This window comes from Erpetoichthys calabaricus, chromosome 9 (assembly GCF_900747795.2).
Source record: "Erpetoichthys calabaricus chromosome 9, fErpCal1.3, whole genome shotgun sequence".
In the NCBI taxonomy this organism is placed as follows: domain Eukaryota; kingdom Metazoa; phylum Chordata; class Cladistia; order Polypteriformes; family Polypteridae; genus Erpetoichthys; species Erpetoichthys calabaricus.
The window spans coordinates 180,052,478-180,069,036 of record NC_041402.2 but is presented as its reverse complement, the minus strand read 5'-3'; the positions used below and the strand labels follow the sequence as shown (position 1 = coordinate 180,069,036).

The following is a 16,559-nucleotide window of genomic DNA, read 5'->3' as shown; positions in this document are numbered from 1 at the left end:
AGGGGAGATTTTATTTTTATTAAAAATCTTTACAAATTGAATACATGCAATACAAAAGTCACATGTACAACTTATTAACTAATGTAAAAAAAAAAAAAAATAAGGCCACAAAAGCACCCGCAAGTCAGTTTTGTTCCATTTGTGCAAGACCACGTGTGGACAGTTTGTTTGCCTGGCCATCTTGTAGCAGCATTGTCAACTCAGTCCATTCTTGCTGGACCAGCGGCCAGTCGTTTCTAGAATCAGTCCACTGATTATCAATGGCAACGAGTCACTGCCTCAAAAAGCCACTGGAGGCTCAGGCCTGGCCTGCATGTTATGATGTGCCAAGTTTCTCCTCCGACTGTAATTCCCAAGGAGCAAAGGTGAGGGAAGAGTAAGCAGAACTTGCACAGCCACCAAGGACGTGTCCCATGTTGTAAGCAACTAAGTGACCCGCTCTCATATTACGCCTTTCTCTGGGGCGAGGGGCTCCCCCTGCAGGCTGCTCTCCTTTGGCAGACTCCCCGAGTCTTTCAGCTCCTCCTTTTCAGTACTGAAAACAAGAAATAAATGCAAAGTTGAGGTCAGTATCTGCCAGACAAAAGCATCCAGGACAGTCATAAGAGGAACTGCATATATGGTGCCTAGGAAAGCATTCACCCCTTGGGAGTTTGCACATTTTATTGTCACAAAGCATTGAATCAGAGTGGATTTAGTTGTCTTTTTTTGACAATGAACAACAGAAAAAGACTCTTTTAAGAGTCCGAGTGAAAACCATGCCCACATTCATCAAGGTTCTCAGAGTAGGAAGATGGTCCTGACTGGCTCAAAACTCTCGGAGCAGTGCCAACTCTTATCTATGCACCAGCAGCACACAAAATGGCTGCTTTGGCACCAAGTTGATTTCCTATTCTTTGCCTTTCAATTCTGCATTTATGTATTGTCGTTCTGGGCTTATGGACGTCTAGCTTTCACTTAAAGGTATCGTTTATGGATTTTGGAGCGGTTTGTTTTTGCGTTAGCCTTACTGGCTTCCTTTTCGTCTTTACTCCTGCCTTAGATTTTGTTTGTGAAATTTCTGGAACTCTCAACCCCTTTAATGGGGGCCCTTTTTTCAGTAGTTACTCCCCTGGTGTTTTTTTTTTTTTTTTAAATCTGTCGATAGAAATGTTTGAATTTTGCTAGAATATTATCCAATTGACATGCGTGTTAAATTGTTGGAAGAAATAAAAATTTTAAACTACAAACAAAATTATTTAAACAATTTTTTTGTTAGCAACAATAAGCTAATTTTATGCTAGTTTTTTTTTTTTGTTTGGAGCTTCGCCCCCTGCTCATTTCGCTTGTAACCCCCCAAAACCGCCGATGCTATGCACCAGCAACTTGGGGTCTCTGCCACTCGCAAACAACAAAACTTTTAATTCTCGTGGATAAGCCTCTTCATTGGGAAGAAACACTACTTTTCCCTGATGGCAACATGAATTAGACGATCTCCGACTTAAAGTTTAAATCCGAACAATATCTACACACTATAATATCACCTATGTCAATAAATTCAATCTCTTTTCGCTTTTACCTTTTCGTCAATATCGCATTGAATTTTGATTCTGGATTTGGAATTACATCGTGACAATGCAGCGTATAACTGCCCGTGAGTGAATATCATTTCTTTCCCTCAACACGAACTGTGTCTGACAATAGCATTCACACAAATGAGAAATGATTGAATCGTGTGTGTGGTTGTAAATGTTTTAGATGTGGGGAGGACTTTTCCAAATCTCTTTGCATAAAGTCTTGTCTCGTGGGACTTGAAATTTTGTCTCGCGGGATTTCACTTTCACCAAACAACCAATCTTTGAATTCTCACGGATACGCCTCTTCATTGGGAAGAAACACTACTTTTCCCTGATGGCAACACGAATTAGACGATCTACAAGTCTATGACTTAAAAGTTTAAATCTGAACAATATATTCAATCTCTTTTCGCTGTTCCGTTATTTCACTGAGTAATTATTTCTGTTTGTTTGTGCTAATACGATCTTTACTATCCTTTTTTTTTTTGAGACTTTCGAATTTTCATACTTCCATTATCTCTAACCTGCTCTGCATGTGTATCGCGCCAACGTTTTTGAATTCTTTACGACATTCTACTTTGTCATCTACTCTTATTTGTCTTTTATTTCTGGCCCCAGGCCTGGTTACATCTTGTGATGAATGGCCGGCTTCCTATTCCGGCCGTCACCCCCAGGCCGCCAGGAGGAGCTCTCCCAACAGCATGGACGTGCCCCGAGTTCCAGCAGGGCCTCATGGACTATGTAGTTTTTATACACAGCCCTGCTGGATACCTTGGGGACCACCAGGAGTGGCTGTAGTGGGACTCGGAGGCTCATATGTGCCCTATAACCTGGAAGTACGTCATGGTCACATGACGGGAAGAAACAACGTGCTCCCGGGGTGAAGAAAAGGACTGATTACCCTGACCCAGAAGGAATAATGACTTGTGGGGTTTGAACAGGAACCACTTCCGGGTCAGGGGGTATAAAGGACTCCGGGGAAAGCCCAGATGTTGAGCCGAGCTGGGAGGTAGGAGGGCGAAGTGTCTGGGCGAGGAGGAGAGTGTATTGAGTATTGGTTTGTGATTTATATGAGTGTGGAGTGGAGGGTGCTTTGTGCACGTGAGTACAAAATAAAAGAAGTATTGTACTTTTACATCGTGTTTGGAGTGGTACCTGAGGGTCCGAGAGGTGGACAAAAACCTTATCTGCTACAATCTCTTGGCAAAAAGTGTTGTTCTCTCGGGATGTTAAAGTGTCTCTCTTCAAAAGATCACGTCTCGTCACAAGATTAAAAAGTCTCATCTCCCGAGATTGTTTTTTTATTATAATAGAGAAATTTACTTACACTATGTACAAATTTTCCATTCTTCACTTAGTACTCCAGTTGCGCGTGTGGTACGCGCGAAAGCACAGAGCAGCACAGAATGGGACATTGCAGTTTCTGCCACAGTATGTCATTTCCCTTCTCTGCTTATGTGACAAACACACTACACGTCTCTGAGGTGTCTACTCGGCATGCAAACATCTCTCTTGTCCTTCCACTTCAAAGCTGTCAACGTGCTTATGAATGCAGTGACAACGTCTCCCGATTTCAATTTTTTCGTCATCACAGATTTTGGCAGGTCCTTTCCGTTTGATCTTATTATTCCTACCGTGTCAGTTTCCATCGAATTCAAAAATTCATACAGCTCAGGACTGCTGTAGTAATGTCTAGTCCAATTAGATAACCCTGATTTAGTAGCTTCTCCACAAGTGTTAGCACAGTCCGCGACAGTTTTGTAAAATTACACAGATCAACCCGTCCGACGTCAATTCCAAGTTCTGTATCTTTTCCCCGTGTACATAATCCTATTCCACACACATCCACTTTTTGCTTCACAAAGCTTATATAAGATTCCATCCCAAAACGATTTTTTTTTTTTTCGGAATGTATACTTTCCACCCTAGATGGCCTTTCCATAGTAGTAAACTTTCATTGATCGAAAGATCTCCCTCTGGAATGTAGCTTCCAGAAAATTTTCGAATGCAGTGGTCAAATAAAGGCTTAATTTTATACATCTTGGGAGAAACTGGTCAGGCGTCACTATACAGTCATATGAAAAAGTTTGGGAACCCCTCTCAGCCTACATAATAATCAATTCTACTTTCAACAAAAAAAGATAACAGCGGTATGTCTTTCATTTCTTAGGAACATCTGAGTACTGAGGTGTTTTCTGAACAAAGATTTTTAGTGACGCAGTATTTAGTTGTATGAAACTAAATCAAATGTGAAAAACTGGCTGTGCAAAAATGTGGGTCCCCTTGTAATTTTGCTGATTTGAATGCCTGTCACTGCTGATTACTTACACAACCAAATTGGTTGGAGGAGCTCATTAAGCCTTGAACTTCACAGACAGGTATGTCCAGTCATGAGATATAAAGGGATTTAAGGTGGTCAATTGCAAGTTGGGCTTCCCTTTGACTCTCCTCTGAAGAGGGACAGCATGGGATCCTCAAAGCAACTCTCAAAATATCTGAAAACAAAGATTGTTAAATATCCTGGTTTAGGGAAAGGCTACAAAAAGCCCTCTCAGAGGTTTAAACTGCCAGTTTCAACTGTAAGGAATGTCTTCAGGAAATGGAAGGACACAGGCACAGTTGCTGTTAAACCCATCAGGTCTGGCAGGCCAAGAAAAATACAGGAGCGGCATATGCACAGGATTGTGAGAATGGTTACAGGCAACCCACAGATCACCTCCAAAGACCTGCAAGAACATCTTGCTGCAGATGGTGTATCTGTACATCGTTCTACAATTCAGCGCAATTTGCACAAACAACATCTGTATGGCAGGGTGATGAGAAAGAAGCCCTTTCTGCACTCACGTCACAAACAGAGTTTAGACAAGCCAGATTAATTTTGGAACAAAGTACTTTGGACTGATGAGACAAAAATGGAGTTATTTGGTCATAACAAAAAGCACTTTGCATGGTGGAAGAAGAACACGGCATTCCAAGAAAAACACCTGCTACCTACTGTCAAATTTGGTGGAGGTTCCATCATGCTGTGGGGCTGTGTGGCTAGTTCAGGGACTGGGGCCCTTGTTAAAGTCGAGGGTCAGATGAATTCAACCCAATATCAACAAATTCTTCAGGATAATGTTCAAGCATCAGTCACAAAGTTGAAGTTATGCAGGGGTTGTATATTCCAACAAGACAATGACCCAAAACACAGTTCGAAATCTACAAAGGCATTCATGCAGAGGGAGAAGTACAATGTTCTGGAATGGCCGTCACAGTCCCCTGACTTGAATGTCATTGAATATCTATGTGACAATTTGAAGCAGGCTGTCCATACTCGGTAGCCATCAAATTGAACTGAACTGGAGAGATTTTGTATGGAAGAATGGTCAAAAATACCTCCATCCAGAATCCAGACACTCATCAAAGGCTATAGGAGGACAGCGTCTAGAGGCTGTTAGATTTGCTCAACTAAGTATTGATGTCATATCTCTGTTGGGGTGCCCAAATGTATCCATCCATCCATTTTCCAACCCGCTGAATCCGAACACAGGGTCACGGGGGTCTGCTGGAGCCAATCCCCAGCCAACACAGGGCACAAGGCAGGGAACCAATCCTGGGCAGGGTGCCAACCCACCGCAGGACACACACAAACACACCCACACCCCAAGCACACACTAGGGCCAATGTAGAATCGCCAATCCACCTAACCTGCATGTCTTTGGACTGTGGGAGGAAACCGGAGCGCCCGGAGGAAACCCACGCAGACACGGGGAGAACATGCAAACTCCACGCAGGGCGGACCCGGGAAGCGAACCCAGGTCCCCAGATCTCCCAAATGCGAGGCAGCAGCACTACCCACTGCGCCACCGTGCCGCCCGCCCAAATGTATGCACCTGTCTAATTTTGTTATGACGCATATTGCATATTTTCTTTTAATCCAATAAACTTAATGTCACTGCTGAAATACTACTGTTTCCATAAGGCATGTCAGATATTAAAAGGGAGTTGCTACTTTGAAAGCTCAGCCAATGATAAACAAAAATCCAAAGAATTAAGAGGGGTTCCCAAACTTTTTCATATGACTGTATGCTTCATTATCAAATAATGGGTAACACACATCCAATTGCTACACAGAAGGAACAAGAATTTAAAAAAAAAAAAAAGATACTTAAATGACCAAAACACGGGCAAAACTACTAACTGAATTACCACTTGCAAAATAAGAGCGATAATCAAAGAGATTTTAAATGTTCAAAACATGCTTGTAAATTTGCGCACAATAAAAAACTGTGAAGGTACACTGCTGAAAGAAAGACGTTCGTCCACTAAAAATAAATGGCAAAACTAAATCCTTTTCCCTTAGAAATTTGACTGAGGGCCAGTGAAAGAAAAAGTATTGTTAAGGGGGTTCTTTGGTTTCGACACTTTCACCCAAGTAAAGGATGTATGTACCTCTGCCACTATGAGCACCAAGTTAAAAAAAAATAAATGTAACACTAGACGATAGAACCCTGCAGAGCACAGATACGTAGGACGCATACAAATCTTTTTATTAAGTGCGTACATAGACGCTCTCCCCGATTCAACGTAGTCTTCGGAGCGTGTCTAAAAACGAGCTTCCCAGTAAAGGGGTTAATAAATCTTTTGCCACTTAAGAAACTTTGCTTTTGTTTTGTTAGCCTGAGGTATCTACGCTTTTCCTCTTTCCCTTTTGTGGATATTTTTTTGATTTTTAAAACTTTTGCTCCACCAGTGGGCCCGTGCAGGCCATAAGCCTGCAACTTGACCCCCATACTTTAGGCTCTAACTTTGCGTGGGAGTAGAGGTCTAGCTTTTGATTTTGAGGCCTTCCTCTATTCTGAGTAGGAAGAAAATGACAATGTGTGACACAGGATTAAGTTGAAAATTCAAGAGCAAAGTTCCCGACTACCTCAAAATTTTTTTTTCATAAAAAGCTAAATTCATGAGTGGAGATTTGTGTTTTAAGGTTCATCCAAAACTCTGACATTCATTTCATTACACCTTCACCTTATGAAGTGTGCACATAATGATGTAATACATAGTGATGTCACATGACTGGCAACAGTTGCTGTCCCATGGGACCCACTTTACAACCCACTACCATTATAAACAATAGGAACCCACTGGCAGCAGCCCACGATGAATCAGTAGTTGAGAAACACTGCACTAGAGGACTGATGGCAGGATCAGCCACATTAGCAACGCATTTTTTCAGATACATTAAAAAAGTTGCAAATTTGTATTTGTATCATTAACATTCGTCTGTGTGAAGAAGTCAATAAACTCCCAGCAGTAACAGGGACTGCTAAAGAGGTATTGAGTGATTTGGAAATTGTAGCGAGAGAGGAGGGTTTTGTAGATTAAACAGGCTGAAATCTAACAAATCCTCTAGAGCAGACAACATTCATCAACAAGAGTTACGAAAGTTACTGAGTGCAGATTGAAACTCATGACACAAAATTCCCAAGGACTGGTGGCTAGCAAATAATATCCTGGGTTATCGGGTTCATCCAAATAATTACAGACCAGTAAGCTTAATGTGCCTCACAGACAAACTCATGGAAGGAGAAGATCGAGCCGCACATAACTAGAACAGGAGTGCTGGTGAACAGTCAGCATGGGTTCAGGCAGAGGAGGTCATGTTTTACTACCTTACTGGAACTCTAGGAGGAAGCAGCAAAGGTGTAAGATAAGAGAAGTGCATGTGATATATGATTTATCTTTATTTTCAGAAGGCATTTGATAAGGGCCCACATGAAGTTTAGTGATCAAACTGAAAAGAAGTGGGAGTTCAGGGTGGGGTCTGTAGGTGGGTGCAAAGTTGGCTCAAACACAGGAACCAAAGTGCAATGGTGAGGTGAACTTACTCAGACTTGGATGATGTTAAAAGGGGTGTCCCCCAGGGGTCAGTGCTGAGGCCTCTGCTCTTTTTAATACACATAATCGATCTGGACAAGAATATCATCGGTAAGCTAGTTACATTTGTAAAGGATACCAAACTAAGTGGAAGGGCAGATGATTTAGAATCGCCTCAGTTGTTACAGAGGGTCTTGGGACAGCATACAGACTAAAATTTAATGTATGTATTACATGAAGGAGATAAAATTGATAGACTTCATTACACAATGGGAGGTTGGAAACTTGAAAGTACCCTTATAAGAAGGATTTAGGAGTCATAGTGGACTCATCACTATTCACATCCAGAGAGTGCACAGAAGCAATCAAGAAGGCTAATGGGATGTTAGGTTACACACTCAGCGGCCACTTTATTAGGTACACCTGTTCAACTGCTTAACAACACAAATATCTAATCAGCCAATCACATTAACTTAATGCATTTCGACATGTAGACATTGTCAAGACCACCTGCTGAAGTGCAAACTAAGCAGGGAAGAGGGTACTTTCCAGTAGCTCCACCTCCAACCCACCCAATGATGACATTCTATCCAGTATCTAGAACCCACCTCCTACACGTCACTTCCTTTTCCAGCCTCCCTGACTCCACCTTTTCTTGTTTCTTCTCTCTATCTATATATACACATCTATATATCTATATCTACCTATATATCTACTCTCTATATATAAAATCCTAAGCCTAAAAGTGCAACGATTTTCTGCAATGATTTTATGTGACATTTTTGTGTCACGTTTTTTGTCATGCTTTAAATCAGGCTTATTTTAAAACCTATATATACATGTTTGGTATCATTCTTTTCAGATGTTGTTAGATTTTCAGATTCTTATTCGGTTTTTAAATTCTAAATTAAAATATCAAGAACTCACGTCCCGCGAGATGAAACTTTGTACCAAGAGATTTAACCACGCCCGGGGCCGGAAATAAAAGACAAAAGAGTAGGACAGCTGATGTACAGGCTTTTAAATGTTCAAAGCACCGTGCAAGATACAGATCACACACCACAGCGGCAGCAGCAGCTGATCGAGCAAAGAGGAGGTTTAAAAAAAATAAATAAATAAATATTTGTTTCCCATTGTATCACCGTTTAAGAGGGGGTTTCAGAGGAGCGACCGTATCTCCTTGGGATGTGTTTAGCCCCCCTCTTCACAACACGTTGGTGAGTGAAGCGAGTAGGGGGTAAGCCCCCTAGTATATCAATATCTCTCTCATATATATATATATATATATATATATATATATATATATATATATATATAAAACGGGCTAAATGACTAGTGTATAACGGGCGCTAGAACAGTAGTGCATAAACATTAGTAGGAATAGTCTATATTAAATGGCAAGGGACTTTGACCTCATTCTTTTTTGTTGGTCGTATTTTTCTTTCTTTCAGCCTTTCTTTTGTTGATGTTTACTTGCTGAGCTGACTGTTCTTCATGGGCTGCTGCCGTGTATTGTGTGTCTTTAATTTTCTGTGACAGTAATACTGTCTCGAACGGTTCTATTCAATAAGGGCGCGCACAAAAAGGCAAGCTTCAAAAGGGCGACCTCAATTGAGCGCGGCGAATAAAGGCGTTCGTAGATAATTTAGTTCAAATGGCTCTGGAATATGTGAGGAGCAACAAAGGTGCAGATCTTTATTTACACGCGCCTTTATGCGCTGCGCCCAATTGAGGTCGCCCTTTTGTGTGCGCCCTTATTGAAGGATACCGTCTTGTACGTCCGCTGGCTTGTACGTCCGTAATATACCTTTAATTTTCTCTGGCGGTAATACAAGCGTGCGCGTCGGTAATATGCCTTTAATCTCCTCCGACAGTAATACTGGCTTGTATGTGGCTGAAATATGCGTCACTGTATTGTGTACCTTTAATTTCCTCTCGCAGTAATACTGGTTTGTATTTCCGTAAAACGCCTCTAACTTTCTCTGACAGTAATATCACGCATCGCACCGTGCCCCGCGCATGCGCACTTCATCAGAAGACACCCACACACGGACACCTGGACGCACATAGGGATTTTATATACATAGATGCTATTGTTGTCTCGACTGTGATGTTGGATTATGTATGTAATTGTGCTTCAAGATATACCACACTAATGACACATTTTGACAGCTGTGGTATTGTATGAGGAAGGAGGAAGTCGGGAGTAGCAGAGAAGTATGTAAGAGTTGTACAGGATATGTATGAGGGAAGTGTGTGTGTGTGTGTGTGTGTGTGTTAAGCTTTAGCAACTCCTTACCAGTACTGCATCGGCGGCTCTCCCTCTCTATGCCGTTTTTTTAAGCAGAATTTGACCGAGACAGAGATGATGATGAAGAGGATGACTAGGAGAGTGGCACCTCCAATGGCTGCTGCCAAGATGGCAATCTCTGAAACAGAAGCTGGAACAACAGACATGGCAAATGTAAGAAGACAAAACGTGACAGTCAAAAACCCCACCCACACAATAGCAGTGGTCTAGCTGGGGTGCTTAGCCACACACCTCATTGCACTAATAAAGACCCGGGCTGGAGTGGACCAAGTCTGTGGCTAAGATCGGGCAGTGGTGAGCTCTACCCACCCAATGGGGAATTAAAAAAAAAAAAAATCAATAAACTTTCAGTTTACCTGGGCATTTAGGTGGCCTGCCTACACATCCAAAGTCCCACACCAGGGTGACGTCCTAGTGACACCACTAGAGTGGACATCCCCATTACTCTCCCAAGGCCATCCTTACACAACTCTGCAAGGGTCAGTTTGTGCACTTTAAAGTACCCACCTTTACTTACGACCTTCAAGTGCACCAACCCAGCAGTGCCGTGAACATCAGGTGGGTTTTTCACCATGCAGATGAACGTCCCATTGTCTGACCACTGGACATCCCGCAGATTGATCGACGCATCCATGCGATCAATGTTCCCAGACCACATCACACGTCCCTTGAAGGGGCCGTCTGTCGCTGGATAGGCCTCGCCTTGATAGAACATTATCTGTGTGATGAGGAAAGAACATGGCGTGGGTTTAGGAACAGGTTTGGTAGTTCAGAAGTAATTTTCTCTTTGGCGTGTCCAGTCACTCACCGTGATCTCTGCCCCTCCAGCCTGTGGCCTGAAGTTCCAGTTCACAATCAGAGTTGGTTTAATTTCATTTTTGGACTTGAAGGTGCATTTTAGTCGGACATCTGTGCCATTGACTGCTTCCATGTCCTCTTGTGTGTAGATTTCCATGGCCAGAGTTTGCGTCACACCTACAAAAGCAGCATAGTGTGTCTGATCAGTATCAAGAAAAAACATTTTACTGTCTCCAATGGCTATCATGTAAAATGCCACCACTCCAGTAGTCAGTAACGGTCACACATCCACTTAATCCAATTCAGGGACACGGGGACTGCACCCTAACCCAGAAGCACTTTAGGCAAACACAGGGGGTCAGTTTAGGGTTTCCGGGGATAGTGACCCGCACATCTTTGAGGATATGGGAGGAAATGCCACTCAGAACCCACATAGATGAGAACCCAAGATTGTGGATTTGGGACACAGAAGCACTAGCCATTGATGCCTGCCAGTCGTTTGACCGAACCAACAATTAAACACGTGGGAGAGATTGGATTAGATAAACTGTATGTTACTAATCCCCAGGGGGGAAACTCAAATGCATATCACGACAGAAACAGAATAGCTGGCATCTTCACCCGGCCGGGACACCTCCTTAAAGGAAAGGCAGGAAGCGATGGCTTTTGCAGGGCGTTATCTCCCTGGAACTGTTACTTAGCAGCCCCCCTGGGTTGAAACACCACCTCGGATTCCCACAGGACTGTATGGGAATTACTGTTTGTCGGCACAACCCTGTTGGGTTCTGTGGATCCTGCCAGGGGAGCTGTAGGAACTGCAGAGCTCTACTTTGGGCTTCCACTACACCTGGGAGTAATTCCAGACCTCCCTAACAAGCCACCTTAAAAAGGAGCCAGCGTCGGGAGGAAGAGGGACGGACAGAAAGAAAGAAAGAAAGAAAGAAAGAAAGAAAGAAAGAAAGAAAGAAAGAAAGAAAGAAAGAGAAAGAAAGAAAGAAAGAAAGAAAGAAAGAAAAAGGGTGAGTAAAGGGAGAAATGAAAGAAAAAGAAAGAGTGAAAAAAGGGAGAAATGCAAGAAAGAAAGAAAAAGAAAAAAGAAGGGGCGAGTAAAGAAAGAAAGTGAAAAAGGGTGAAATGCAAGAAAGAAAGAAAGAAGGGATGAGTAAAGGGAGAAGTGCAAATCCGAGTGGTCACAAAGGAGAGCAGGCCCTCACAAGTCTCTCCATATTTATTGGTGCTGACCCACTGACTGCTGTGTAGACAAGCGTCAGGGATTTGAACTTAATTGTTGAATTTCTCCTTGAGGATTATTAAAGTACAGTCTATCTAATCTAATTACTGACTCTTCACTTTCAGTTATCAAGCACAGATCTTCAGTCCTGTCTTTTCTTTCTTCATAATAGCAAGAGGATTCAACCCTTCCTCACTAATTAATCAGGTTCTCTCTCAGCTCAAGTACTTCAACTTTCTCCTTCAGCTGTAATCGGACCACTTGGGCTCCCCCAGGACGCAGCTGCTCGACGGGTGTTCTCTGCTCCTTTGTCTCACTCCTACTACTCTTCTCCTTTGGAGTCTCTATTGGCTTCCTGTTGCTGCAAGGATCCAGTCCGAAACTCTTGTCTTGACCTACAGTTCTCTGAACGATTCTGCTACCCCAGAATCTCCAAACCTTGGTCTCTCCTTGCGTCCCCTCAAGAAGTCTCCGATCTGCCTCTACCTACCTGCCTGGTGACCATCCCTCGTTTTGCCAGATGGGCAGTGCTTCTCCATTCTTGCTCCAAAGCTGTTGAATGACCTCCCTTCATGTATTTGAACAGCACTCAATTTACTTGTCTTTTGAAAACTCATCATCTTTTATGAAATATTTTGGATCGGTTTAGTTTCTCTCCTACGGTGTCACTGCCGTTGCCCTGACAAAGAGTTTAGGGTACGGATTTTTGTAGAATTCTAGCTCCAGGTATAATTTATAAAGTTCTAATTCCCTTGCGCTTGCTTTTCATATTGTTCTCCGTTGCATGTGCTACTTCCACAAGCACTTTCACCTTCATTCTTGTACGTACTTGACTTACTTTGTAAGTCACCTTGGATAAAGGAGTCTGCTAAATAAATGATAAAATATATAATGAATACGTGAGCGAGGTCTTACATGCGTGAATCTGTGTCCATTTTGATCCATGGCAATAACAAACTTCTTGATAAGTCAGAGATTAGTGTGGCAGGTTATAAAACGTTCATAAACAGCAATACAGAATCCTGAAAGTGACTTTAAAAAACATGTACACCATAATAAGGGTTTATATGCTAACTATACGGTCAAACAAATACATACAGCAACTCAAAAATTACTGGCGATTGAACAATTCTGAAATCAGCACAAACTTATGCTGCTATGTTACAAAATCTTTGTTTGGGAAGTGCATTGGAATCAGTTTTGAGATGATTTCAGTGTGTTGGCGTTCACAGCGGAGAGACCCCGATTAGATGAAAAAACACCCACCCACTTCTTTTCAACCATGTAAACTTAACACTTCACAAATGACCCAAGAAGTGATCAATTTCCAAACAACACGTTCTCAGTTGTACATGAGAGAAAGCACCCGACTACTGGTGGGATCTGGCCTGAATAAACTACAGTCGTCTCTTCCAAGGAATCTGGCAGTTTCACCAGAAAGAGCCCTGCCTTGGGAAAAAATGAAAACACCGATCAGATGGCATTACAGAAATGCTCTCTCTTTAGCTGTGTTAAAGCGGGCCTGCTGTTGAGGTGCGGTTCGACCTCGGCTGGGTAATCTACACACCTACAGTACTAACCATATGAAATCCATAAGGCAGTCGGAAAAATTCTTCGTATGCCATACCCTTCCCTAGCTGCTCGGCGTAAACGCGCTTTGCTTGACCCCACACCAGCTCACCACCCGAAATCACAAGGAGACTTGCGAAAAAGTTCACTTTCGTCCCAAGGAACTCACCTGATACAACGACGGTCAGCACTAAGACGGTGAACTGGAGTCTAAAGCCCCCCATCGCGATCGAAAACTCCGGCAGGGACACGGGGAAAGGGTTTGAGCAAAAATTGAGCAAGAACACACACACACACACACGCACATACAGTCTCACTCACACATACACTCTCTGGGTGCCACTCACTTTACACATAAACGAATAGCGCCACGCGGACACGCCTTCGCTCCGCCCCTCCCCTGTCGGGAATGCGCACACCTCCGCATGCGCAATCCCGAGCTGTAGCTGAAACCGAGAAAGTTACGTCACCGGAGAAACTTCGATGAAGTTTTTTTTTTCAATGCAGTACACTACAGGAGTTCGTATTTTACAGAACAGATTCGAACGAATCTTCAATGCCAGTTAATCTAATTTTCATGCCTATGGGGAAAGTGGGAGAAAACGCCATGCATACAAATACATGGTCAGGCCTGGTCTTAGGTATTATGGGGCCCTAGGCGAAAGGGGGATCCAGGGGCCCCATGAGGGGGGCGGAGCCCCCCTGGAAGCTCTGTGAAATGCGTGAAAATTAGACCAAGGAGTCGATCCGGGGCCCCCCCGGATGCCGGGGCCGTAGGCGGTCGCCTACTTCGCCTATGCCTAAGGCCGGGCCTTATTGGGACAAATAATGCTGTAGTATATTTAAGTATATATGACAATTGCTCACTTGGACAATTTGTTTTGGGGGCCCCCAAGAAGGCGGGGGCCCTAAGCTATAGCTTGTGTAGCTTATACGTAAATCCTGCACTGTACATGGTGCAGAAACAAGGAAGGTTTGGACGGGCCCTGTCATATGTGAGTGTACCTAGTGAGTCCTACGTACGCGAGTGTCAAGACCTGACCTACATAATCAAATCAAGTCTTAACTTGTGATGATTACATTCAAGTAAATCGAGTCAAGTGACAGTAGAGAAGACTTCAGTAACAAAGGGCTTACACTTTCCTCACTACCTGCAATTAATGTAATTATGATAATGTCTGATGATGTATACTAGCATATAAACATTGTTAGAGAAAATTGTGCTTAACTAGAAGTAACCACGATTGGTATATAATTGATATTTATACTATCAATTTTCCACTTTGTCTAAAACATATATTTAAAGAAATTTTATTTTTTAAGGCAATGCTACTTCAGTGTGCTGACGCTACATAATCTGCATAATTTTGCATATTTATAAATTAACAAAATATTTTAACAACTCTCCCATCATTAATACTTACAGAAAATGATGTTTGACAGAATTTTATCATTTCTTTGTGTCACCCCTCTGTGACTAAACACCTGCTCAATAACATGGGTGCCTGGATTCAGGATTCTCACTGCCAGTGTGAACAATAAAGGACAGTCAGTTTAGTTACAGCCCATAATAGTAGACTACTGGTTACACTGAAGTGAACACAAACACTTGAATGTTCAGTTTTATTTATTTGTTTGTTTGTTTATTTCTATATTTATTGAGTTTCCTAGAGGAATTATCTACAAGCTTTGCACACTTGGATTCAGGCAGTTTATTTAATTCTTTCTGGCAGATTCTCTCAAGCTCTGTTACACTGGATGGGAAGCATCTGTAAAATGCCATCTTCAGGTCTCTCCATAGATGTTCTATGGGGTTTAAGTCAGGACTTTGGTGTGGCCACTCAAAGACAGTTCAAGATTTGTCCTGAAGTCACTGTCTTGACTGTATGTTTCGGGTGATCTGTCACAACAGTCTAAAGTGGTGTGCACTCTGAAGATGGATTTCTTCAAACACCTCTCAGTATTTGGCTGCATTCATCCTTCCCTCAGTTCTGACCAGTTCCCCTGTACCTACACCCCCATAGCATGAAGTTGCCACCACCATGCTTCACCTTAGGAATGGTGTTAGGCAGGTGATGAACAGTGCCTGGTCTTTATCAGATATTGTATTTAGTATTCTGTTCAAAGAGATCAATATTTGTCTTATCAGGCTATCAGAGTCCTTAAAAATGTCATATGCCTTTTGCACAAGAGTGGTTTCCATCTAACCACTCAATCATAAACACTTGATTAATAGTTGTCCTTCTGACAAGTTCTCCTGTCACAGCAGAGGACTTCTGAAGTTTTGTTTTGGGGTCACCTTTGGGTGCTTGGCCACCTCCCTAGCCAAGACCCTTCTTGACCGATTACTCAGTTTGGCCAGATGGCCAACTCTAGTCCTGGTGGTTCCAAACTTCTTCCATTTCACAATTCTTGCGGCCACTTTCTTCTCAGAATGGTTTTATCCCCTTTCCCTGATCATTGTCTCACCACAATTTGATCCTGGAGGTTTACAGAGAAATTCTTGGACTTCATGACTTCTTGGACAAAAACCACAGAATTGTGGACCTTCTATACGCAGGTATATGTGTGCTGTCTTTCTAAACAATGTCCAATCAGTTCTGTTTACCACAGGTGGACTCCAATCAAGTTCTGGACACAATACGAGGAGAATTCAAGCAAATAGGATGCACCTGAGCACAACTTGAAGCAGCACAGCACAGCAAAAGCATCTGAACACTTAAATGAATGAGAGATTTCAGTTTGGGATTTTTAAAATAAATTTGCAAGCCTGGGCGGCACGGTGGCGCAGTGGGTAGCGCTGCTGCCTCGCAGTTGGGAGACCTGGGGACCTGGGTTCGCTTCCCAGGTCCTTCCTGTGTAGAGTTTGCATGTTCTCCCCGTGTCTGCATGGGTTTCCTCCGGGCGCTCCAGTTTCCTCCCACAGTCCAAAGACATGCAGGTTAGGTGGACTGGCGATTCTAAATTGGCCCTAGTGTGTGCTTGGTGTGTGGGTGTGTTTGTGTGTGTCCTGCGGTGGGTTGGCACCCTGCCCAGGATTGGTTCCTGCCTTGTGCCCTGTGTTGGCTGGGATTGGCTCCAGCAGACCCCTGTGTTTGGATTCAGCGGGTTGGAAAATGGATGGATGGATGGGTTGGACAATAGATGGATGGATTTGCAAGCCTTTCTGAAAAAATGTTTTCATTTTGTCATTATGGGTTATTGGATTTTGATTAATGGACAAAAATGACAAATG

The 16,559-nt window shown here is 42.9% G+C and overlaps 1 protein-coding gene across 1 annotated transcript; it reads right to left on the bottom strand.

Moving 5' to 3' along the window:
• mpzl2b (myelin protein zero-like 2b) lies at positions 1–13,678 on the bottom strand. Its single transcript, XM_028808480.2, has 5 exons — positions 13,494–13,678; positions 10,535–10,701; positions 10,234–10,444; positions 9,715–9,856; positions 1–535 (listed from the first exon to the last, which is right to left on the bottom strand). Exons 1-5 carry the CDS (start codon positions 13,546–13,548, stop codon positions 442–444), a joined length of 669 nt encoding a protein of 222 aa, XP_028664313.1. The 5' UTR covers positions 13,549–13,678; the 3' UTR covers positions 1–441.
• Between the last annotated feature and the right edge of the window lie 2,881 nt (positions 13,679–16,559).